The 26,696-nt window shown below is 45.3% G+C and overlaps 1 protein-coding gene across 15 annotated transcripts in view; it reads right to left on the bottom strand.

Annotated features, from left to right (window-relative positions):
- Positions 1–274: 274 nt before the first annotated feature.
- The window catches only part of mast2 (microtubule associated serine/threonine kinase 2), a 264,432-nt gene continuing 238,010 nt past the window's right edge, over positions 275–26,696 (bottom strand). For all 15 annotated transcript variants that reach the window (XM_031306591.2, XM_031306592.2, XM_031306593.2 and 12 more), the window contains 14 exons: positions 25,478–25,643; positions 21,636–21,737; positions 20,548–20,670; positions 19,827–19,936; positions 17,343–17,497; positions 16,836–16,978; positions 15,114–15,293; positions 13,971–14,222; positions 12,144–12,370; positions 10,434–10,556; positions 8,006–8,142; positions 7,240–7,427; positions 4,846–5,378; positions 275–4,458 (listed from right to left, as the gene is read on the bottom strand). In XM_031306591.2, the coding sequence (XP_031162451.1) occupies positions 2,893–4,458; positions 4,846–5,378; positions 7,240–7,427; positions 8,006–8,142; positions 10,434–10,556; positions 12,144–12,370; positions 13,971–14,222; positions 15,114–15,293; positions 16,836–16,978; positions 17,343–17,497; positions 19,827–19,936; positions 20,548–20,670; positions 21,636–21,737; positions 25,478–25,643 (4,005 nt within the window). In that variant the 3' untranslated portion in view covers positions 275–2,892. The remainder of the gene's footprint in view (positions 4,459–4,845; positions 5,379–7,239; positions 7,428–8,005; positions 8,143–10,433; positions 10,557–12,143; positions 12,371–13,970; positions 14,223–15,113; positions 15,294–16,835; positions 16,979–17,342; positions 17,498–19,826; positions 19,937–20,547; positions 20,671–21,635; positions 21,738–25,477; positions 25,644–26,696) is intronic.

Below are 26,696 nucleotides of genomic sequence, written 5' to 3'. Positions count from 1 at the left end.
AGACGGAGACGATTTTGACACGTGTGCGCCGAAACCTTCCTCCTTTTCTACGCGTCGTCCATCATGGGAGAGCCCTTCATCGCACAGCGTTACGATCAGGAGTCGGTAATTATCCTACAGCCTTGTCAGAGGAGGTTTGATTGCTACAGGCAACACGTTCCATTGACAAAAAAAAAAACAACCCAGAACACATAAAGATACAAAACAGGAACATGTAAACATATTACAGAGATTGCCACAGTCAGTGTTGATGTCAGTTCAACAGTGTCTTTTCAAACTGAGCTCTCAGTCAGTCAGCTCTACGCGAGCCCAGTAAAGACACAAAACACCGAAGGAGGTCCAGTTCATCTTAAACTAACGAGAGAGGAACATCCCACTTCCTCGGGAAAACGCTCAAATGTACGACACGAGTGGACTCACGCCGGGGTTGGGCTCGGCGTGCGTCCAATGAAAGGTGATTTTCTCAGAAAACGTCAAACAAACCAAAACAAACTCAAAAAATCAGTTTCTCGCTTTTGAACGTACAGGGAAAAGATCAGGACGACACGGAGGAAATAAAAGGTGGTATATCCAAGAAGAAAAAAAAAACACACACACACAAAAAACATAAGGGATTGATTTTAACAGGCTAACTGCGTTTTAGGTTGAAGCAACCAACCCAACACACGACGGTCAGCGGTCGACCAGCCTCAACCAGCTTTCCTTTTTAGTGATTTTTTGTCGTTTTCGTTTGACAATTGAGATAAAGGTTTTGTGCAAAGCCCGACGCCCGACACAGGGAGAGCTCGGCCACATACACAGGTAGCAGGGTGTCCTGAACGAATCCTAAAACACACACACACACACACTCACACACGGTATAAAACATATGCACAACAGAACTTTAAATATTCTTATATATATATATATGTACACAGATAACCATGCACAAATGAACACACACACGCACACACACACACACACACACACACACACACACACACACACACACACATGCACGCACACACACACAAAGTAAAATATGATGACTTTACAGGATTAGAGGCAAAAAACACAGCAAGTTGGTCCAGATACCAAATATAAGTACGGAAGCCTTCAGAGGCTGATGGGGCTAGGGATAAAAAGACGGTGGTCCAACAGAACAGAACAGAGTCAGTCTGAGCATGCTCAGTTTGAATTTGTCAGCTGGAGGTTAGTGTGGCGAGTGTTTGGAACTAAAAGACTTGTAAAGAGTCTGAAACGTTCGGAGTTGAAACACGTCTGATAAAGAGAAGAGAACGACGTGTCCATCGGGCTTATGCTAACATGTAGGGTTCGGCTTTTGATAGGATTTTTAAAAGTTTTTCAAAACCCTCAACGTTTTTTGGTTTAACTTTCAGCATTCGTAAGAAACCAATTAGCTGCAACGATATAGACCTTTTCAATGGAATTTCATTGCCAGGCAATAGCCTGGCCCCTTGTTAACTTCCTGTCAGTTGATGCCATTCACATACACTGCAACAGGAAATCAACTTGGGTCCATTTAGAATGTTTATGTTGACATCTGTGAAAAGGTCTATATTATGCGACCAGCAACATATGCAAGTGGCGGTTAGCAATGCTCTTAATAATAATAAAGTAGAGCAGAGTAGAACTAAAACACTCAATAGGAGTTTGGTCAGCGTCAGAGCTCAGCAAATCTGGCTAGTTCACAACCTGGAACAGGGTCCAATAATTAAAACCCAACCCTATGGCATCTTAGCTAACAGCGACATGTTCAACAGCAGGTACAATATTTCTACTTTCTAAACAGTCAACGCTTTGCAAATTATTATTATTATATTCATTTTCAAGGATAAGCTACAGTAAGAGCTGTGCTAGTTCGGAGAAAATGAATGCCTGGGAATTTCAAAAAAATGCATTCAAAAATCTAGGGAAAAAGCATGGTGCTGCAGTGCAGTCAAGACCAAGATGCTTCTTTACTATTCAGCCAGGTGAGGAGTGAGGAGAGTCGCTCAGTCGAGTTCACGGTTCAAACTGTAGATTCAGTTCTTCGCCTGAGCGCGGACTCGATAAATTGACACGAACGCTAATCTATTTCAACACTTATATCCCCCCCAGGAATCTCTTCAAACTGCCGAACCATGCCCGGGATCTGTGCTCCGGGAACACGCCTCCTCTGCTGCAGGCCTGCAGCGTCGGATCACCAGGGATTACGGCGAGAGGAGAATTTAATTTGGCCTAGTTGGCTGGGTGCTGAGTGTACTTTGACGGTGCAGATTTAGTTCCATTAAAAACTCTGTAATGCATTTACACAGATTGCTAAACACACGCTGCACTTTACTGCTGAGATTCAATCTTCCTTCAGACCTGGCTGGGCAGAGGGGGGGTGTTCAGTTAGGCATGTCCTATTGGAGGAACGTGCGCGTCGACTCTGCCAAACATCAAGGTGAAAAGTAATGAGGCAGCGCAAGAAGACAGCGAGCGAGAAAAGGTGTGTGTGACGTGTCTACATTTTAAATTGTATGTGCACGGACCACCGAGCTCTTTATTTCTAGCCTCGTACATGTTTCCAGAAAGAGAAAAAGAACAAAAAAAACCTGCCAACGCCTCGTGGCATTTAGTCTGAAAGCAGGAACCAAAGAGTCAGGACACCGAAATAACTCACATGAACATTAGGAGCACAAAACAGCTGGAATGGAACTAGGACTACCACATCTGTCTCTGCTTCTGATAGCTCTTTGTCTCTCTCTACTCCTTTGTCTTTTGCTTTGAAAGTCAAACTCTCTTAGATAAGTGCGAAGTTGCTAATTGTGTTTTCTTCCAAACATGCAGATTGTGTGAGTTCTAAAAACCTCAGCAAGGACAGCACTGAGTGCTGTGATTTTACACATTTCGTCGGGCTTTTTGCTGCTACGTCTTCTTGCTGGTTGCTTTGTCTTGTTGCGAGGAGGCGGTCGCGGCGTTGCTGGCGCTTGTCGTCTGGGGTTTGGGCCTCTTGCGCTGTGGCTCAGATGCTGCAGAGGCCATGGGGTTTGTGTTGGGGGGGGCCGCTGCACCCATCAGCTGTGCAGATGCAGGCGTGGCAGCAGTCTCCCTGCCTGCAGACCCCAGCGTGGGCCTTTCCGGGACGTCCGTGCAGGATGATGGCGGCAGGACTGCAAAGTCTTTCTGGGTCGAGGGTTTGGCCGAGGTGATCGGGGAGGCAACTTGATCACTTTTCTGTCCGTTTTGGGGCTCCAAAAGGTGAGGCGAAGGAGGAGTTGGGTGCTGTTTAGAGAGAAACGAGAGAGGGGCGGTTGGTGGGACTTCTGGGGTGCCGCCTCTGGATGGTTTCTGGTCCTTTTGGCTCCTCTCTGCAGCGGTGCTCAGTTTGACGGGACCCAGGACGCTCTTAGCTACCGTCGTAAGCTGGGACACAACTTTGTCCACGGCGCTCTCAGGGACCGGAACTGGGGAGCTGAAACTAAAGCCGGAGCCAGAAGTGGACAAGGGCGACGCGTTTAGACTCGCAGCAGCCACGGCGCACAGCCTCCGGTTGTCAGCCTCCTTCTTCTCCTTGGGGATGCTAGGAGAGGAGCAGGAGGAGCTGGGCGTCTCTTGGCTGTCAGCGGTCCGGCAGTCTGTGGTACTGGTGGAGGTTCGGCAGTCGGTAGTACTGGTGGAGGTTAGGCAGTCAGTAGTATCTGTAGTGATGGTGGAAGAGGGGACTGTGGATCTAGGGCTGTCCGGGGTTTGGTCCTCTGCCCTGGGCTCCGATGGTGCAGTCTTCCCCCTGGGACTCTTTGAGTCTGGTGGAGGATTTGGCTTTAGGAAAGTGTCCTTGCTGACTGAGATGAATGCACTGCCTGGGGTGGGGAAGAGAAGGGGGCCCTGAGTGGGTTTTGTGGCACTGCTCGGGCCCAGAACCTTCCTCTCTTGTCTGGCACTGTGTTCTGTGGATGCCGCAGACCTTGTATCTTTTACCCCCAGCGGGGAGGCGCTCTGCCCGGGCTTCGTCTCTGTGACAGAGGAGAGGGTGTGCGAGGGAGTGGGCCTGCCTACCTGGGAGGGCCCCGTGTGGGTGAAGGTGGCGTGAGGCGTGCAGGGGGAGAGGCAGAGGGACGGCAGCGTGCCTCCGGGGCCCGTTCTCACAGTGGTGGGCCTCAGCAGGGGGGGAGGGGTGAAGGTGGCCGCCCTGCGTCCGTCCTGGCTGTCCTCGGAGCCCTCGTCTGTCTCGTCCTCGGATGAATCGACCTCGTGGATGGCGTCCTGCTTCTGCAGCGATTCCCTCCGCTCGGCTCTGTCCTGCCGGATGGCCGACAGTTTGTCCTTCAGCTTGCTCTTCCCGGGGGCCAGGCCCAGCGAGCCGGACACCGAGCTGAGGGCGCCGTCCCCTTCCTGACGCCCCAACTTCCTGTTTGAGGAGGAGTGTTTCTGCAGGCTGCCCGTCTCCACACCGCGCCCTGCCGATGACAGCAGAACCTCGCTGGCGGACTCCTGAAAGTGAGGGAGGAACAAGACACAGGATACATTTGACAACAATATATAGTGATATAGAAATCGTACAATATGCACAGTGAACTGAGCAGCTACACACATACGTTAGCTTTTTATACATTCCATCTGGCAAAATAACAACTGAGTTTGTGTTGTTGTGGATTTCTCTGTTGTTGAGTATAAGTATAAGATAAATAACATAACACAATAAGACAAATATCGCCGGAGCAGGTGGTTTTAAGGGGCCTGTGGCTGGGAGCGGGCTGTCCAAAAAAATTTTTTAAGGGATACATTTGAATATATTTCAAGATATAACATCACAAGAAGCATTTCAAAGGGTTAAAGATTATTATTATGGAATCAGAATATTGCGTGATGAGCTCATACCTGAAGGCTCTGTAGGCTCGGCTCTCTCTGCAGAATCTCCTTCTTGAACTCTGAATGCGAGATGTCCAGACTGTGTTTGCGGCTCCCGACAGCCGCCCCCACCACCGCTGACCCCCCAGAGGGCGACGAGGGGGGGTTGGAGAGGGACGAGGCCAGCTTCTCGGCCGACTGCACCCTCTTGAGGAGCGGAGAGCGCGGGGGCTCCGCACTCTTGGGCCTGGATATCTGCCTGACCAGGGGCGGGGAGGAGTGCAGCTTCACGGGGAAGGACTGTCCCGCCGCAGACTGTCCCAGAGCGTGGGACAGAGGGGACGGGGAGCGCTGGGGGGAGCTGCTCTGAGGGGTGGGCGAAGGCGTGCGGGCCAGAGGGGAGAGCGGGATGTTGCCGGCAGACTTGCGTCGGGGCGAGCGGTACTGGCGCTGGAGCTTGGGGGCGAGGCCGTGCAGGGAGCTGGGCCGGATGTGGCCGGAGCTCGCCGGCGAGTTTGGGACGCTGGAGCTGGGAGAGCTGCTCTGAGAGGAGTTCCCGCCAACTGAGGGGGGAACAGGAAGTACATTCAAAGTTTTAGGGATCGACCGATACTGGTTTTTCAAGGCCACATTAATACATTACATTACATTAATAGTAGTGACTACGACAAAAGTGTTATCTGAGTGCATTTATTATGTTGTTTGATTTGTTTGTTTTGTGGCTTTATATATTTTGTTTTATTTTTTTTATTTATGTTTCTGGAATGATCTGTTTTGTCCTAGTGTGAAGGATCTGAAATATGAATAATGAGATTTATGTATGAAATATCTTTACACAAATGTAACAAACTCCAACACAAGACTTTGTTTAAATGCTTTAAGCAATTATTTAATAAATGAGAAACTTTCAACATAATCCCCAGTAACAGAGAGTCAGATAGTGTTGTGTGGGGGTGGGGGGTGGGGGTGGGGGGGGGGGGGATTAAGTCAGACTCAGTGGGGAGTGAAACCGGAGCAGAGGGACAGACTCAGAGCTGTAGCCGAGCCAACGTAGTTTTTTAATTCATTAACTTTATCGGTTATCAGGCAAATAATACTCTGATACAGATCATCTGCAAACTGCCAAAAAAACGGGCCGATAATCGGCCTATCCCTAAATAGTTTAGTTTAAATTATTTGTTTCACAGAACATAAAAAAAAAAATTTACATTGAAGAAATACAAAATACGTTAATGTGTGTAGAAGCCTGTAACGGCTTACATAAAAAAACACAACCAGTATACATACACTAATGGAGACGTACAAAATCTAAAATATGTTTTTAGTGTTAGTGTGCAAAATTTTTTTTTAAATGTAATAAAATTAAATACATGTAGAGAAACTGAAATAAATGTCATGTTTACAGTAAAAACAACAGTTTTCTAACAGTTATCTAACTTTCCAAATCACAGTTTAGACAGCGGGGCATTTCTAAGTTCATTAATGTTAGGGGTGGGAGAAAAAAATCTATTGAATTGTATCGTGATTTTTTATAATCGCATCTTTTATCTAGAATCGATCTTTTTTTATTTTCATTTTTTTTTTTACCAATTATTCACCTAAATATTTTTAGTTCATACAGTACCGCCGACGGCGACTAGGGTTGGGTACCGAAACCCGGTTCCACTACGCAACCGGAAGGAATCAGACCGGATTAGAACGCAAATTTTGGTTCCTCATTTCGTTTCCACTTAATGCGTCGACTGAAATATTTTCCCTCTGTTGCTCCGAAATGGATGTAAAAATATCCCACTTTCTCTGTAGTCTACTGTTAGCTAGCTACTGTAAATGTAGACTACTTTTAAAATGCCGTATTTTCCCTCTGGGCTCACCAAAACAGACGTAAAAGCTTATTAACCATTCACTGCACGTGATCGCTAGTTGTGTGTTAGGTGACTTAGGTTTACTTATTATATAGTTAATTACTTTCAAATGTTGATATATTGGTAAATTTAAATAATTTTCAATTTAACAAAAAAAAACTGTATAAAAGAGCCTTTCTTTGATGTAATTTTTCAGTTTTTCAAGAATCGGTTTAGGAACTGGAATCGTTTTAAAAAGTACCGGTTCAACATCGGGATCGTAAAAATCCAAACGGTACCCAACCCTAACGGCGACAACATCATATGTGTTTCCAAGCAAAGCAGAGCGAAAGCAGCGAATGCAGAAAGAAAGAATGAGCAGTTCTCTACTGATATTTTCTTTCAACTAACAAAAAAATCTTTGAGTGTCTTTCGCGATGTGTCGCAGCCTTTCGCGTTTTGGTTTTTGCGCCCGTTGATATCGCGATGATGATAAAAAAAAACGATATATTGTGCAGCCATATTTTATCTACTAGCACTTTGTTTTTTTTTATTGCAGTACAGGTGAGCGGATGTGTCTCACCTGAGTGGGCGGAGTCTGGCGTGGACCGGTAGCCCTGCGTCGGGCTCCGTGGTGACATGTTGTGTGTGGGCGAGCCAGGGCCGCTCTCCCCAGAGGACAGGGAGCGGTTCAGGGAGGACAGACTGCGGCTGGTGTGGAGGAGAGACGCCTGCTTGGTGATCTTCCTGAACAGAGACGTCCTCTTCTTACTGCGAGGGAAAACACACAACAGTTCGCTTAACAAATCCCCACATTAAAGAGCCCCTCTTATGCTTTTACTTTTATTTTTCCTGTCCTTTAGTGTGTTATATAGTTTTTGTGTATGTAATAGATGTATAAAGTACTCCAAATGGAGCGTTCTCTCCCACAGACAGCACTTTTTGTTAACTGACTGAAAACGCCTCGCCCACATTCCTCAATTAGTGATGTCACTGATTGAGAAAGCCAGCCCAGTTTTTCAAATGTGCAGCCCATTGGTGCTGCCTGAGCAAGTACAGCCCGCCCAGCGGCTTGTTTGAATGTGGTTGACCAATCACAACAGAGTGAGCCAGCTGACCAATCAGAGCAGACTGGGCTTTTCAGGAAGGCGGGGCCAAAAGCTCAGACAGAGTGTTTCAGGCAGAGGAGCTGCAGCGATGGGCTGTATGAGAAACATAAGTTTTATTGAACATCAAAGCATGTAAACCTATTCTAGGAGACCCCAAGAGTAAAAATATGACGCTGAAAAGGAGTATAGTAGGAGCTCTTTAAACACATGTTTGATACAACACGGCTGTGTGTGACCCACCTGTCCTGTCCCTCCTTGGTCTTGGTCTTCTTGTTGCGTCTCGCCATCTTGGATTTGTGGGTCGTCTTTCGGGCGGGGCCGACCTTGATGGACGTGTTCTCAAATGGAACGGCACAGATGGACACTTTGCCACCGCTCTGAAGGACAACAGACACACACAGCATTACAGATGTGGAATTTCATGTTTTTCTTTAATTTTTTATTTCAGTTTTTGTTCACTCAGATATTGGTGTGAATTTGGACGTTATATTTTTTGAATGTTAAATGGGTTTCACCTAATATTTGTGCTTAAGTTGCTGTACTTTATAGCCTGACGTGGTCATACTCAGATTCTAGTCAGAATATGAGTCTGATGCTGCTCCATTGGGCTGTGATTATGGGGCGTTTTTCAACCGAACCAGGAAAGAAAGTGCCTCTGCACTCAATTGGATAGACCTACAACCAATCAGAGCAACAGACAGACCTACACCCAATCAGAGCCCCCCCCCATCTTCTTAGCGACCATCGGGGCCAGCTGATAAATTAAACTTTTGCCGAATCCTGTAGGAAGGACGGCAAAAACATCTTTCTGATCGACATATGCCTTGATCGTGGTTCTCTGTTCCTCTTTTAAAATGAATGCGCTGTCGATATCTTCTATAACAGACGCAATGGTGGAATCTACACCTCTCAGTTCTCCAGCGGCAGCCATCTTTGTTGTATACGGAGCCCCCCTGGTCCCACTTTGTCAAAAAAAAATTAATTATAACTATCTCGTGGCCTCAAGATAGTAACTCGTGGCCTCAAGATAGTAAGTCGTGGCCTCAAGATAGTAACTCGTGGCCTCAAGATAAGTGTATATAAAAGGAGAATGCACAATGGAGCAGCTTTTCTCCCCAAAGCAGAGAGTGCATCAAGACATTTAAAGGAATATAAATAATAATAGAAGTTGGTAAATAAACAAGTATATACATGTAAAAAGTATAAATATAGGCTATAAAATATGAAGGACTATGGATATGCAGTCTCACGGCAGTTCGTGTAAATGTCACGTTATTTTCTCGGGGAAAGGACGCCGGGAGACGGCTGGGAAACGGCCGAAAATGATGCTTTGTAAGTTGGGAGGCGGCCGCAAGGCGGCCCGCTGGGGACGCGCCACAATAACGGGATGGCGGAGGTTGGGTTTGGAGAAACATAACGGGGAAAGGGCGCCTTACGCGCCGGGAGACGGCCGCGGGGGACGCGCCACAATAACGGGATGGCGGAGGTTGGGTTTGGAGAAACATAACGGGGAAAGGGCGCCTTACGCGCCCGGAGACGGCCGCGGGGGACGCGCCACAATAACGGGATGGCGGAGGTTGGGTTTTAGGAGAAACTCTCTGCACTCTCTGCTTTGGGGAGAAAAGCTGCTCCATTGTGCATTCTCCTTTTATATACACTTATCTTGAGGCCACAAGTTACTATCTCGAGGCCACGAGTTACTATCTCGAGGCCACGAGATAGTTATAATTCATTTTTTTTACAAAGTGGGACGGGGGGGGGCTCCGTAGTTGTAAACAAATTCAACCCAAGCGCTCTTTGGTGACGTGGTTGATTACGTTACTGTTGATCATCTGTCCATCATCGTATAAACCCCGCCCTCACAATTTGATTGGTCCGAACAGCTCTGGTTGGATCCACAACGGATCAAGTCCAGACCCAACTTCCCGACCTCAAATGTCGGGAAAAAAGTACTTTAGTTTGGAGTGGAAACTTTTTTATGACTCCTACAAAGATTCTCTATAACTAAAGACAGCCCATTGAACACTGTGCCACTTGTATGAAACGGTACACATTTCTTAATGGGCGTGGCCTCGTGTGAATTTGTAGTGAACGTTGTGTGGATGAAAAGTAATTTGTATAATTTAATAATTTATTCACATTACACTTTTGCTAACATTCAATATTTAAGCAGCTAAAAGCCATATTTAGCATTACAAAATAAGTTTTGTTAGGGCGTTCACGAACGTTAGCTGACGTTAGCTTCACGGTGTTGCCAGATCTCGCGAGAGTTCGGTCCTGAGACAGAAACAGGTCTCAAATGTTAGTGTCAGAATGTTCCAGAGATTTGTAGCTTGTGAAAAATGGGTCCAATATTTACTTTGGTGACTACGGGGGCGAAAGAATTCCTCATAATCTGTGTTCACGTTCACTTCTCCTGTTGGGATAAACACACTCAGGACCTGCCGCTAGTCTCCTAAAGAGGCGTCGTAGTTGGGGCGATATTGAAGTCAGATTAGGATGACTTTACATTCATTTTCTAATGGAATTGTCTTTAGTAACAGAATAAGGAAAAGACCACACACAAGTGTTTGCAGTGTTTATCAGTACTGCACATTCAAGAAGTGATTTCACTGGATAGAGAAAGTAGAATGAAATGAACTTTGTGTCCCAGTGTTTGTGTCCGTACCTTCAGGATGAGCTCCACCACCTCGGTGTGAACCAGACCATGAACCAGCTCTCCGTTGACCTGGGTGATCAGGTCTCCCTCCCTCAGCCCTGCGTCGTGGGCCGGACCGCCGTCCTCCACATGCTGAGAGAGAGAGAGAGAGAGAGAGAGAGAGAGAGAGAGAGAGAGAGAGAGAGAGAGAGAGAGAGAGAGAGAGGAAGGATGGAAGGTGGAAAGAAGGCAGATGTATTTAACACCTATGGACTGAGCCTGTTCTGCTGCCGTTTACTGCCATCTTCTGTCAACAACAAGAATCCCAACACACTGCAAAAACACTGACACTACCTGACAGTGATTCGGAATCCCATATCCAGTACCTCATGTTATATTAACCCTCGTGTTGTCTTCCCGTCCACCATGAACTTGTTGTCCTTCCGGGTCAAAATTGAAAATTAACTTTTTCTGGCACTTTTTCTGACGTTTCATTGAGGGTGTTTTCACGCCTATTATGATTGAGTCTCAAAGTTAATGAAACCCAAATTAACAATGCTGCTTAAAAAAATAGTATTAGTATTTAAATACCACCGTTAAAATCCCTGGGAGAGTCCAGTACGGCCAGACTCTGGAGATAAAACTGAGATCAGCGCTCCTATTTAAGTTTATGTTCTGCTTGTTCAACGGTTGCTTGGTAAATTGCTAATAAACACATCTAGAGAGGATTTGAATTGCTATTGCATATGCAAAAATGTCTCTATGCAGGACAAACCCTGGATAATCGGCCAGGGCCGATAATCGGTCTATCCCTATTATAAATCAAAAAATAAAATTAAACAAATCTTTCTGTTGTCTCTTTATTGTCAGAAACTCGAATTGAGGCAAAAACTTTTTTTTAAAGTGCTCATATTATGCTCATTTTCAGGTTAATAATTGTATTTAGAGGTTATATCAGAATAGGTTTACATGGTTTAATTTTCAAAAAACACCATATTTTTGTTGTACTGCACATTGCTGCTCTTTTCACCCTGTGTGTTGAGCTCTCTGTTTTAGCTACAGAGTGAGACCTCTCACTGCTGTAACATCTTTGTTGGGAGTCGCACATGCGCAATAGCTAGGTAAGGACTACTAGCCAGTCAGAAGCGGAGTATGAGGGCATGCCCTGGCAGTACCTAGGTAAGGACTACTAGCCAGTCAGAAGCAGAGTATGAGGGCATGTCCTGACAGTACCTAGGTAAGGACTACTAGCCAGTCAGAAGCAGAGTATGAGGGCGTGCCCTGACAGTACCTAGGTAAGGACTACTAGCCAGTCAGAAGCAGAGTATGAGGGCATGTCCTGACAGTAGCTAGGTAAGGACTACTAGCCAGTCAGAAGCAGAGTATGAGGGCGTGCCACGCTAGCAGCTAGGCGAGCATTATAACATGTGTTCCAAAGTGACCACGTTTGTCTCTGAAGTAAAGGCTGGACTACAATAGAGCTGTTTGGAGCAGTTTGTGAACAGTGTTTTCTGTTGGAGATGGTAAGTCCCTTTGGGGGGGACTTTGGGCTTTTTCACTTTGTAAACCTATAACATGCACAAAAAGATATATAACACAACAAAGGAAAGGGGAAAAGCATAATATGAGCACTTTAAATTAAAGATGTTTTGTGAGCTTGACACCTCAAAGTGTTTGAATAATGACAGTGAACACACGTCAAGGGGTAAATCTCTCTCTAAGTTAGTGTGTGGGACTCACCCAGACCATGTGGTGTACAGTGTAGATGTCGGAGTCTCCCATGTACACTCGGATGGCCCTCAGAGTGAAGCCGTACTTCTTGCCCGCTCTGTGGATCACGATGGCGGGCTTGACGTTGTTCACGGCCGGGGACAGGTCTCGGCTCGGGGAGGAGTCCCGCGACGACGGGTTGGACGACAGCGAGTGGGGCGACATCGGGCTGGCCAATGGCGAGGCTCCGTGGTGGTCTAAGGATGGACCGAGAACAGACATTTGTCGGTGAACGTGTGGTGTCCATATAAAGTCTTTTTACGTACAATAACAGACTTTCTTTTTCTTGTCCGGCGAGGATCACACTGAATACTTTATGATCCAGATAACCTTAAATTACCTTTAGGTCTGTTTTATTCCCTTTCATTTTAGTCTTCTATATTTTCTGCAATAAATCAACTTGATGTTGTAAAGAAAATCACATCTAATCAGCACATCAGAGGCACACAAATCTTGCACAGAACCCAGAACTTTAATCTGGCAAAAACACATTAAATGTAGTCTTGCATTGCCAGCTCTATCTCCACAGCGCTGTGGGAATAGAGCTGGCAACACCACAGATGCATTCTGGGACCCAGACTACATTAAATGTGATCCTGTTGCCCAGCGTTCAGCAGCAGTATCTCCACACTCACGCTGAGGCTACAGTACATTACTCTAACACAGTACAGTACAGTACAGTACTCTGGCATTTCCCCCTCTCATTCCCCCTGCTCTGGTGTTTCCCCTTCTCATTCCCCCTGCTCTGGCGTTTCCCCCTCTCATTCCCCCTGCTCTGGCGTTTCCCCCTCTCATTCCCCCTGCTCTGGTGTTTCCCCTTCTCTTTCCCCCTGCTTTGGCGTTTGTCCCTTTCATTCCCCCTGCTCTGGCGTTTCCCCCTCTCATTCCCCCTGCTCTGGCGTTTCCCCCTCTCATTCCCCCTGCTCTGGTGTTTCCCCCTCTCATTCCCCCTGCTCTGGTGTTTCCCCTTCTCTTTCCCCCTGCTTTGGCGTTTGTCCCTTTCATTCCCCCTGCTCTGGTGTTTGCCCCTCTCATTCCCCTGCTCTGGTGTTTCCCCTCTCATTCCCCCTGCTCTGGCGTTTCCCCCTCTCATTCCCCCTGCTCTGGCGTTTCTCCCTCTCATTCCCCCTGCTCTGGCGTTTCCCCCTCTCATTCCCCCTGCTCTGGCGTTTCCCCCTCTCATTCCCCCTGCTCTGGCGTTTCCCCTTCTCATTCCCCCTGCTCTGGCGTTTCCCCTTCTCATTCCCCCTTCTCTGGCGTTTCCCCCTCTCATTCTCCATGCTCTGGCGTTTCCCCCTCTCATTCCCCCTGCTCTGGCATTTCCCCCTCTCATTCCTCCTGCTCTGGCGTTTCCCCCTCTCATTCCCCCTTCTCTGGCGTTTCCCCCTCTCATTCCCCCTGCTCTGGCGTTTCCAAGCCCCTAAACCGGAGACATTTGGAAACACTTCTGACCCGTTTTGGTTTGGAATCTACGGGGTTGTGTTTCAGTCTCAACGGCCGCAAACGGAGACCTTTGGCAACACCGACACTGACGCCAACGTTTCTCCTCCTGATTGGGTCTCATCGGTCCCGATGTCTCGTTTTCTGAGACTAAAACTACTAACGTTACCATGGCAACTACCAGCAACAGGTGGAGTATACATGCTGGCTCCTGTTTACCCCGGCACACGTGTGCCCAGCATACGAGAACGTTGATGAGATATGCGGTTTGTGCGTGTTAGTTAAACGGAGATTAGTTCTCGGGCTAAAAACCAAAACGTAACAGTGTAAAAATGTAGCCTGACATGACACACTGACCTGCAGGGATCATCAGTGACAGCGTGGTGGCGGACGCTGACTTGATGACCTTGTTGAGCGGTCTGGAGCTCGGCGCCACCGTGTGCTTGTCTGCGTCTCCAGACAGCAGGCGGTGGCGAGCCCTGCGAGCCGCCAGGTCGCTGATGGCCCTCGGAGTGGAGGGAGGGTCGCTGTCTGCTGCAGCTTTAGCAGCGGTGCCGTTACTGCCATTAGCTCTGTGGCCGCGATCGCACACGTCGCCTGAACTGCCCGCTGCGGGAACAGAGGGAAGGTTGGAGAGGAAGTTCAGACATACAGGTCTCAAGTTTAGTCAACGCAATAAAACAGGGTAAACTTTAATACTTTTGCAGGGCTGACATCAGAGAATTTTTATTAAAAAGTGACTCAAACTGATTAATCTATTACCAAAATAGTTGCAGATTCATTTAAAGGAGCTCTAAGCGATGTCACATGTTTTTTAGGCTACAACATTTTTTGTCACATACAGCAAAAATCTCCTCACTATCTGCTAGCTGCCTGTCCCCTGAACACACTGTAAAAAACATCTCCTCACTATCTGCTAGCTGCCTGTCCCCTGAACACACTGTAAAAAACATCTCCTCACTATCTGCTAGCTGCCTGTCCCCTGAACACACTGTAAAAAAAACGCTGTCTCTGTAGACAGCCCAGGCTCCACAAACAGCAACAAAAAAAAACTGGCCAACCTGCACCACCAAACATAACAAACAGTCTTCCAGCCAATAACCGACGTTAGCACGTAGGCTACTTCCACAAGTGCTTCTTGAACATAACTGTTTCAAGAAGCACGGAAGGGAGGGGGAGGGGACGGGATGAGGAGGAGGGAGGGGCGAGCTAGCCTCCGTTTTGTTTGAAAATACTTCCAACGTCAATAAGAAGTGACGTCACCCAACACCACTTAGAGCACCTTTAATAGTTGAAAACTAATCAATTAATCTTTGCCGCTCTCATACTAACAAAGAATTTTTTCAGGCCAAATGTAGAGAAACTCAAGACATATTTTAGGGACAAATCCGGCAGAAAGTTTTCAGCTGATTTAAAGAGTGGAAACGACTGTTGTATGTGTTTGAATGTGTTTTGTAGCTGTGTCTCTTTGTGACTCCAGGGTGTGTTGTTGGTACTGACGTGTGAGCGTGGCTCTGCTCAGCTGACTGGAGGTGGAGCTGGGTGTGGTGGGAGACTCGTCCAGCTTCAGCTCTCTCTCCACTGGGAGCTCTGGGATGGCGAGCGGCAGCTCGTCACAGCGCGGGCCCCGCACTGCACTCAGACCCAGCAGGCTGGGACTCTTACGACTTCCGGCCGCACCTGAGAGACAAACAACAACACAGAGTCAGTGTTCGTTTCACAGCTCAGTATATTCCGTTTATTTCTTTGGGGCATTTTTAGGCCTTTATTTGGATAGGACAGCTTAGACTTGAAAGGGGAGAGAGAAGGGGAATGACCTGCAGCAAAGGGCCGCAGGTCGGAGTCGCCCGCTCTACCAGGTGAGCTAACCAGGCGCCCACAGCTCAGTATCTTCGGTTTTCATTTTTATCCTTCAACATTTAGTGTTACAAGCAGGAACAGTACAGTGCAGAGAATTCAGAGATTCCAGCATTTAAAGTGTTCATTAAAATGTGACACAACATAATTATTTACAACCAGAGAGGGAGGCTGAGTAGTTGACAGGAATAAAAGAGAAAGTGTTATAAAGATGTTTGTAGGAGTTTGGCCTTACATAATTGTATGAACATGTTACAGGACAGTAAATACATGTATACATCTTGCTTCAATTTATTACCTTAACAAAATCGGGCAGCTCACTATATTCGGTTTTCATTTTCAAAGGAAAAATTATTTACGGTTACTTTAGCTGCCAAAAATGTATGTGATTTGCAACTTAAAGTGCTCCTATTATGCTCATTTTCAGGTTCATAATTGTATTTAGAGGTTATATCACAATAGGTTTACATGGTTTAATTTTCAAAAAACACCATATTTTTGTTGTACTGCACATTGCTGCAGCTCCTCTTTTCACCCTGTGTGTTGAGCTCTCTGTTTTAGCTACAGAGCGAGACCTCTCACTGCTGTAACATCTTTGTTGGGAGTCGCACATGCTCAGTACCTAGGTAAGGACTACTAGCCAGTCAGAAGCAGAGTATGAGGGCGTGCCATGCTAGCAGCTAGGCGAGCATTATAACGTGTGTTCCAAAGTGACCACGTTTGTCTCTGAAGTAAAGGCTGGACTACAATAGAGCTGTTTGGAGCAGTTTGTGAACAGTGTTTTCTGTTGGAGATGGTAAGTCCCTTTGGGGGGGACTTTGGGCTTTTTCAATTTGGAAGCCTATTACATGCACAAAAAAGATATATAACACAATAAAGGCCAAAAAACATAATATGAGCACTTTAACATCCACCTACTTTGTCTCTGTCTGACAGGCTACCTTTATAACTCAAACTCTTTATATTGTGGGAGTTTAGGGCACGACTTTTATCAATTTCAAGGCTTGGTGTAAGGTGCAGAAACTCTGCATCTACGGCTGCCGTTTGGTACCTATGACGTGTTCAGATGCCCTCACTTGGACACTGTACACACTGCAAACCAAAGAACAGCGTAACATGTCAGATATTAAGCAGCGCAGGAATCTCTGTCACAATTTCATCTTCTTCCAAAGTGCGTAAAAAATGTCATAACCCCAGCAACACTTTGAGACCAACATGTCAGGTATTAGACAATTTTTTCATATAGCACTTCTCTGAAAACAGCTTCAACAACGGTCTTCAATCTGTCCACTATTTCTGGGAGAGTTTCCTCCTGACAGCTAGTGACCCCCCCCAGGCCCTCACAATATCCTTCCAGTGTTTTACCTTGGCCTGCTTCTTCCTCCGAGGAGATGGCGAAGCGTGGCATCTCAATGATGGCTGAACAGCAGCGTCTCCGGACGGTCAGCGGCGGGCTGGAGTCGCTCTCTGTGTGGGACGACTCCGAGACAGACAGACGCTTCCGCAGGCTGGGGAGGCAGAGTTGGAGAGGAGATGAGAAACATGCAAACTGTCTTAAACACAGCAACATGAAACACAATACCACACTGAGACAACTTGAACCATGGCTGTGTAAACGGTCATTTCTGAGTAAATATAGAATATATAGGTCTATAGTATAAAAACCATAATGGACTCTGTGGTGTTCTCATATAGAACATAAAACGTAATAAACTCATATGGCTCCAGGAGAACAAAACAACCTAAATAAAAAATATATATGCTAACCGCAAAAGTGTACACTCAAAAAAAGAAACCCATTTGACGGGACAGGAGGAAGTCTAGAAATGGCCGAGGCTGTGTGGTTTTACATATGGAGATGGAGAAACTCACATCTCTGGAGATCCCACCAGCCAGGACCGATCTCTGGACTTGAGTCCGCTCAGGCTGTCGATGCGCTCTCCTCCCTCCTCGCTGAGGCTGCGTTTGGTGGGAGGAGGAGTCCTCTTCTCCTCGTGCAGAGACAGACGCTCCATGCTGCTGTACACCTGCACACAACATGGCACACGTGTTAGGACGTTTCACGTTTGAATCATTCCCAAACATGACGCCACCTTTACAGCAACCTTTTTGGACCTGTGACTTGAAGAAAATTCAGGGAAAAGTACTGGCCCGAAAGCCAGAGGAAGATCTGACTCCAGTTATCTATACACTCTAATTCCTGAGCGTTGGTTAATGAGACTAATGACACCAGAACTCGGGGATCAAAACTGAGACGATAGATTTAAGTCAAGAAAGTTTACTGAAGTCCAGCATTTAAGTTTACAAAACACAATTGTGGGTTCACAAAAATGACACTAAGTTTCCCTAACCGCAGACAAAGTATTCGAAGTTCATGTCAGCAAAGTCTAAGTCAGATTATGAACCCCGTCGAACCAAATTCCTAATCTTTTTATCATCTTGCTTGAAGGCGTCCCCCTCCTGTCTCCGGGCAGATCCTCCAGCTCACACACACACACACACACACACACACACACACACAGACACAGACACAGACACAGACACAGACACAGATCCAAGAGCCACTGCCGTTCCACCTCTCCGTCTGGTATAGAAAAACAGTCCCTAACATTCCTGAACTATAAGGTAGTCAAAGCTTAACTATCTGTGTGTCCCGAGTCTATACATTATATAGAGAATACAACTTTAATACTGAGAATAACACATCTAGATTATAGAAATGTTTATACAGACTCCATGTCTCCATGACCAAAGGCCCGTGAAGATGACAAGTTGTCAAATTGTCATGTGAATCTTGATTATTGTATTCGGTTCTCAAGCACACGCGATATACTACACGTAGACACAATAATAAGACCCTGTTCAATCTATTTCTTTTTATTCTATGGCGTTTTCATACAGCTTGTTTTCTTTGTTCTAATTCAGGAGCTAAAATTATATATTTGTCTCTTGGTTAGCTTGTGTTCACGCTCGTTCAACAACCAGCACTGGTCCAAAGTGGTCTCAAAGATGTAAACAAATGCCTGACGAGAGCATACGGTTCATTCATTGGTCAGAAATCTCACTGGAAGAATTCGCCTCAGGCAAGACTTCCCTCACCGGAGCACCCCAGTTGTTCTGGTTGCTGGGTTGATTGAAAGCACCGCTCCAGACATCGATTGGAAGTGAGCGTGAGAACACCCTTTTCTTAACGACCTCGGCTCGTTTGTTTTGGGTTCGATTGCTGCGTTCACATATGCCCAAGTGAACCGATATTTGAAGGGGGTGAACGAACCAGGTGTGAAAACACCCCCTAAAATATTAAAACCTCAAAAACACTCCAGCAAAGCTGAACCCTGTGTTTTTGGTGTTCAATCTGCTTTAAAATACAAACAATGACAGACAACCAGGGGATAAATGTGCCAGATATGTTTCACTCAGAATTTCACAAACTAGCGAAAATGATCAATAATATATATATATATTATTAGGAAAAGAAATACTTTGGATCCACAACAAAAACTCAAAAATCACTTGTTCCTTGGACAATTACACATTACATACACTCACCTGAAGGATTATTAGGAACACCTGTTCAATTTCACGTTTATGAAATTATCTTATCAACCAATCACATGACAGCTGCTTCAATGCATTAGGGGTGTGGTCCAGGTCTAGACAATCTCCTGAACTCCAAACTGAACGTCAGAATGGGAACGAAAGGTGATCTAAGCAACTTTGAGCGTGGCATGGTTGTTGGTGCCAGACGGGCTGGTTTGAGTATTTCACAATCTGCTCAGTTACTGGGATTTTCACGCACAACCTTTTCTAGGGTTTACAAAGAAGGGTCTGAAAAAGTAAAGCGTTGGAGATACCGACCCTACGCCGGACCCCACGCCGTAGCTCAACAGATTTCTCTCACAAATTGTTACTTCACGTCGCGGCGACGCACGTCGCTCGGCCCTGGCTTGGTAGCGTGGCATTTCCCCCGACTCATTTCCTGGTTCTCCTTCTCCATAAACAACCTCAATATTATACAATATAAGATATTTATGTCCAAGCCCGACCCGAGCCCGACAGAGTTAAAATCTAATTTTTTTTAAATTTAAAATGTTCAATGCCTTATCGCGCTGATGTGACCAAGCCCGACCCGAACATCATTTCTAAATATCTTTCTGAACTTGGCCCGTCGGGTCCTGTCGGTTTGGGTATCCATCCTCTATACCACACACTCCCCACGCACGCACATGACGGCCCTGCGATTCTCTTAAATTGATCGGCGCACAAGTAAAAAAAACTTCAGGCCACTTACGTAGGCTACGGTGAAAGCTCTGCGTGGAGCCTCCACAGGACCATAAACCAGACTTTAGTGTGTACCTTGCTGAAACGAGGCGAGCAGGAGGAGAACTGTCGAATCTCCACGTGTTCATCGTCGTTGGTGTCGTCCTCTTCTTCTGAATCCAGATGGTGGTACCGGTCAGAGCGAGCTGAGAGAGAGAGACACGCACACACAAACAAATGTTTATTTTTTATTTTCAAGATTATTTCTGGGGCATTTTAGGCCTTCATTGTGCAGGGAAAGAGGGGGGACAACATGCAGCAAAGGGCCACAGGTCGGAGTTGAACCTGCGGCCGCTGAGACAGAGCCTTTGTACACGGGGCGCTAGCTCTACCAGGTGATCAATCCAGGCGCAGTATTTCTTTTTGTATACTACTGGATCCCATATGCTTTTTTTGTTTTTAAGATTTTTTGGGGGCTTTTTCCCTTTATTATAGAGACAGTGGATAGACATGAAAGGGGGAGAGAGATGGGGGATGACACGCAGCAAAGGGCAGCAGGTTGGATTCGGACCCACCCCGCTGCAGGACTCAGCCAACATGGGGCAAACGCTCTTACTGGGTGAGCTAGAGGCCGCCCCTCCCATATGCTTTTTTATTGGCAGTATGAATGTGTTCTGTATATATGTTTCAGTGGACGCTAGAAACTGAATTGCCCTCCGGGGATAAAATATAGCTATCTGTATCCGTACACACAATGATTAGGCTGTGTGCTGATCACAGTGATACAGAGATTTCTTTAAAGCCGTAAAAGACGTACTGTCGAAGTAGCTGGTGTCGTCCTCAGACTCCAGCTGGGGGATGAACTCGGCCTTTTGCCTCAGCAGGCTGTTCCAGTCCAGCTCTGTGAAGAAAGGGTGCTGCTTCACCTCAAAGGCACTTCCTGTGGAGATGAAGGAGCGGCGGAGAAAAAAGGCAGAGAGGGCGGTGGTGGGGGGAGGGGGGATGAAAAGAGAAGGAACAGAGAGAGCGGAAACAGATGAGAACATACACATCGACAGCTACGGTATCAGATTTGACCAGCGTTGGGATAAAAAAACACCTGGAGGAGTCTGGTCTGCACCTTCACTTTGAAACAAAAAAACATCAGATTCAAAGAGTAACGCACAACACAGCAGAGCCCATCCGGCACAGAAGAAAACAGACAGAGACTCCAACACACAAGGGTGAGTAAAGTGTGGACAAAGAGAATCAAGTACACTGGAAAAAACTTTTCCACAACCTTTACTACATTCTCAGAGACCCTTGTCGGCATGTGTGTTGTCTTGTTTTCACTGTTAACCGAGCTCTTTAAGTGTTAAACTATTTGTATTTTTCTCTGTATTACAACATCATTACAAATAAGGAAATTCCTCCATTTTTTTCCCGAGGCTTAACCCTTGTGTTGTCCTCCCGGGTCAATAAGATTAATACTTTTTGGAATTCATGGTCAATAAACCTCATTTATATAGAATTATACCTAATATTTGAGTTAAAAAAGCAGAAATTATGAATGATTAGGACTACTAGTTAAGATCAGAGGAACGTATGTTGAGTGGATGAGTTTAGTCAGGATACTGATTTGAAACCATTTCAATTTTCACCCGAAATTCAATGAAAGTGATCAATTGTGTTTGCAAAGAGCGTTGTATGGAATCCATCCTTTTTTGTGGTAATTTGGTTAAAAAGAAACCCATATTTCTGATATAGACATTTTTAAAAGGAGTCAAATTTGACCCGAGGACAACAGGAGGGTTAAATGAATGAATGAATGAATGAATGTAACTAATGTAACTAATGACTATTTTCATTGCCGATTCATCTGTGGATTATATTTCTGGATGGTGTGTGTGTGTGTGTGTGTGTTACCTGTGCCCAGTCTCTCCAGAGGATTTTGTCGCAGCAGTTTGGTGATGAGGTCCTGAGCCTCCTGAGGCAGAGCTTCGTCCTCCTCCGGCCAGATGATCTCATCTAACACAAACACAGCGACAACATGTGGATCACTGATGTCTTCACGAGCAAGAACACAAAAAAATAAATGATGTCAGTTCTACTTGGATGCTTTTGCTGGGTCCTGTGTTCTGTTGTTGTATTGTGTTTTGTATTGTTGTTATTTTATTAACCTTTATTTTACCAGGAAATAATCCCATTGAGATTCAGAATCTCTTTTTCAAGGGAGTCCTGGCCAAGACAGCAGTATAATAGTTCCATATTAAAATATACATAATATAGTGAAAAACAGACAACATAAAACAGATTTAACATCATCTCAACATAATCCCCAGCAGCTCTCAGTAACAGAACACGTGCATTTAGTACTCAAACAGTCCTTTATCCTAATTATAAACTGTGTCATTGTTGGTAGGTAGTCTAATTTAAGATGATTCTGCAATTTATACCAGGATGAGGGTGCAAAAACTTTAAACTGGCACTTTCACCGAAGACAGTTCGCGTTCGGGGGATGTCATACATGATTGGCCCATATGATCGAAGATTACATTTCCTGGCGGTGACTTTAGGAGTCAGGAGAGAACATAAGTAAGGAGGTCGTTTACACAGTATGGCCTTAAAAAGAAAAATATACCAATGCTCCAACCTGCGATTGTGCAAAGAAGGCCGACCAACGCTCTCACACAAGCTACCGTGATGAGTACGAAAACTGGAATTAGTTATGAATCTTAATGCTGCATGGTATACTGAGTCCAGCATTTTCAGAGAAGATTGATTTACATGCATGTATAAAGTTAAAGTTCAAGTTTTGGTGGTGCGACGTTTTTTTTTGTGATTGTGTACTGTCATGTGTAGATTGTTGTGTTAAGTGTGGACCCCGGGAATGAATAGAACTGCTGCTTCGGCTACAGGTAATGTAGATCCTGATAAAGGAAATGAAATGATTTAGGACTTATTTACGTCGCTATAGCCAGCCACGTTTTTCATTGGGTATGATAACATTGCTGAGATCTGGGAACATGGTGTTATAGCTTGAACTGAGTCTGACGAGACAAAAAAACTAAAAGACAAAAAAAAAAAAAAAAAACATTCCAGTAGCCGCTACGCTATTTTAGAAATCCCAGATGCTTTTTTTCTTATTAAACACACGTCCATCTTCACACCAGCATGTTGTCTCTCGGTGTAAATTAACATTGCTACAGCTAGTCTTAACACTTCCTGTTTATTGTTCCTGCATTAGTTCCACAGATGGGACCCCCAGAGTTCTGCCCTAAACGATGCTCCTCACTGACAAACACCCCGCAGACCCTCGGTTCTTTATCACCGCCGTGCATCAATACGGAGAGACTGACTCAGAGTCATTAAAGAAACACGCAGGGATCGATACAGGTCCATGATCATTGACTTGCCCTTTCATCAAACAGAATTCAAAAGGAGAAAAGAACGCAGACGAGGAATCACAATTGATTTAATTCCCGGTCCGTCAATGCCTGTGCTTCTGCGCTGCAGGGAAACAACTCTATCTGTCCATTTCAAGTCAGCATGCAAGCCCTCAGGCTCCAACATGAAACATTCACAATAAAACACAGACATACAACATTTTTTTTCAAGCATTTCATCCATATTATAAGAATACTTTCTTTTCTGCACAAAAAAGGTGTTCTGCACACAGGGACTTGGAAGTAAAGTTCAGAAAACTCCAGCGGGTCAGAGGATACTTTCTGGGGAAAAGAATATGTTCTTCTAGCTTTAAAGTGGATGAAGTTTTTCTATTAACTGATTTAAACTAGACCTCCTGTGTATACAAACATGTACATACACTTTAACCTACAGTAGCAGTTCTTGTAATGGGCAGTTTGGGTGTCTCTGTCTTCATTTAATCTTACAAATTTAGATCGGTGGTTGACAACATTTTTGGCCCCTTGTGACCCCTTAAATTGAGTTAGTAGTTCAAACGAGTCATTTTCTTTGTCTGGCTATTTGATTGGAAAAGTACAGAAAAATAATCTTAAGCAATCTTAATTTGTTGGTTGAATTCTGGTTGATCTTTGTTGTTTCTTTAGCTACAGATTTTATTGCAGGCCATTCTTTTGTGGAGCAGTTTATACTCCAGCAGAGTGCAGGTACACGAGTTTAGATGGTTCCACACAGGGGTTGATGCATAGGGCCCTATCTTGCACCCAGCGCAAGTGTCTTTGCTAGTTTAAGACCGACGCAGTTGTCAATTTCCCGTCCAGCGCCCACGTCGTTTAAATAGCAAATGCACCTGCGCCCATCTGTGGCCCATGGGCGTGCTGGTCTTACAGGGAGGTGTGTTCAGGTGCATTCTGGGCGTATTGCTATCTTGAGGCAGTGGGAAGTGATCGCGCCATTGACCAACAAAAACCTGGTCTAAAGTCACTAGAGCAGCATTTCATTGTTATTTTAACAGCAAATTAGTAAAATGTGCCTAGGCTTATGCACACTATGCTTGTTACACACACAGGGACGCGCAGCAGCACACACACATACAGAAGATTACAAATAAAAATATTACGGTGCAAATCCTCCATCATAATAGCAATGCTCCAAGGTCCAAACGCGCCTGGCTTTTAAAGGGAATGGGAGATGATCTCTGATTGGTTTATTGCATGTTACGCCCAAAACACACCTATGAATTAATAAAGACACTAAGTACAACCTTTTTGAACCATGCGCCCGGCGCACGGACCCTTTTTTCCGCCGTCAAACTAGCAAAAGTGGATTTGGACATGCCCTAAACGCACCGTAATAGATCGTTAAGATAGGGCCAATAGACTGTATAAGTGAAGCCAAAACAACTGGATCGCCCCCTGATGGCTGGCTGAAGTATAGGTCATAAACCCCGCCCCCCTCTATGTTAGCTGATGGGACACGGGCCATCTAAAAAAATCTAAACACACGTTTTAGGTAGTTCTGATCACGCTGATATTGTTCAAGTGTTCATTTTTCTGATAACTTTGGTTTTTATTAGTTATTTCAGGCTATTAAAACAGGCTGAAACGTCATGTTTGACGGCTGGGATTGACACACGATTGGTCGGGCGGGTGTATGGGCGGGACGTTGACACCGCGGCTCCACGGCCCGATCACTACTGCGCAGACTCTTGCTCCAAAAGTACAACATGGCGGCCCCTTGTATATACAATCTATGTGCCACACAGCTAATATAACAGCTACTTTTCTTTTGGTTTATAATGAATTAGATCTTATTTAGGTTAATTTAGCCATGGTTTACATTCTCTTTTTTATTCCATTGAATTCTCTCTTATTTTTGGTTGTTATAAACTCCTGCGTGACCGGCCCTTGGTGGCTCTACTGGTGTTGCTCTACAACGATGCTACTAAGTAAAAAGTCTAAACCATGGGTGTCAAACTCAGGTTCCCTAAGGGCCACCATGGAAAATGATGATCACATCCAGGGCCAGACATGTCGAGTTAATTGCTTTTATGTCATCGAAAAAGTCAAATATCTTTGACTGTATTATTGTAGGTCTCATATAGTAGACAAGAATGTTGAAGAAAATGCCAAAAACTGCAAATGTGCTGAAAAAAGGCCCAAAAACTTAGTAAGGAGTGACAAAAACTAGACGGGCTGAAATGTATTGTGAATCTAAATTGATATGGGGGCCGGATACAAAATTTGCAAGGGGCCGGATTTGGCCCGTGGGCCTTGAGTTTGACATGTGTGGTCTGAATTGATTGCAAAAAAGGCTAAACACAAAAATGTCCCGTTGCTACTCACCACTGATGACCTGACCAAACAGCTCCTCTGGCGTGTCTCCGAAGAAAGGAGCGCAGCCCACCAGGAACTCGTACAGGATGACTCCCATGGCCCACCAGTCCACCGGCTTCCCGTAGCCCTGACGCAGGATCACCTCTGGGGCGATGTACTCTGGAGTGCCGCACACCTGAAGAGGCATCAACGCACAGAAAATCAACTCAGGACTTGAAAAACAATAGGTTGCCAATTCAACCAATCCCCACGATATTCATATGATCTCGCAATCTTTCTGCAAAAAGAATGAAAAGAATGCCGTCCAATTTTACACAATCATAGCAGGGGGAAAAAGGTTCCAGAGCTGCACAGGCTAGCAGCTACATTAAATGCCTATGGACATTTTACAATTATCAGTAACTTCTTTAAACAGCTGCCATGAAGGTAATGGGGAGGACTGAAAACCTCTTCATTCAGCCAATCTATGAGCAGTCTTCACCGGTTTAAAAACTCATTTGTGGCCACAACAATCAAAATGTTAAAGGGATGGTTCGGAGTAATTTCACCCTAGGGTCCTTTGCACCATGACCTCGAGCCAAACCCCCCCCCCCCCCCCCGAAGCTTTTTTCCCTTGGTCGAACATTAGGCACATTAGCCGAACGGCTTAGTGCAGGTGCTAATGGAACCAACTGTGTATCTCGTAAATTACCCCACTAATAATGCCCGGAACGGTACCAAACTTCTACAGTAGTACAAATAGGTTCAGTACTCATAAAACGAGGCATTGGAAAGTTTGTAAGTACAGCAGGAGTAGAGCTGGGCAATATATCAATATTATATCGATATTGTGATATGAGACTAGATATCGTCTTAGATTTTGGATATCGTAATATTGTAATATGGCATAAGTGTCTTTTCCTGGTTTTAAAGGCTGCATTACAGTAAAGTGATGTCATTTTCTGAACTTACCAGACTGTTGTAACTGTTATATAATTTGCCTTTACCCACTTAGTCATTATATCCACATTACTGATGATTATTTATCAAAAATCTCATTGTGTAAATATTTTGTGAAAGCACCAATAGTCAACACTACAATATCGTTGCGGTATCGATATCGAGGTAGTTGGTAAAAAATATCATGATATTTGATTTTCTCCATATCGCCCAGCCCTAAGCAGGAGTTTATTTAAATAACACTTGCCTGATGGTTTCTACTCTCTGCTGCTACCGCTACTAGCTAGCT

Source organism: Sander lucioperca, chromosome 11 (assembly GCF_008315115.2).
Source record: "Sander lucioperca isolate FBNREF2018 chromosome 11, SLUC_FBN_1.2, whole genome shotgun sequence".
NCBI lineage: Eukaryota > Metazoa > Chordata > Actinopteri > Perciformes > Percidae > Sander > Sander lucioperca.
The sequence above is the reverse complement of the archived record's forward strand: the minus strand, read 5'-3'. Positions and strand labels throughout refer to the sequence as shown.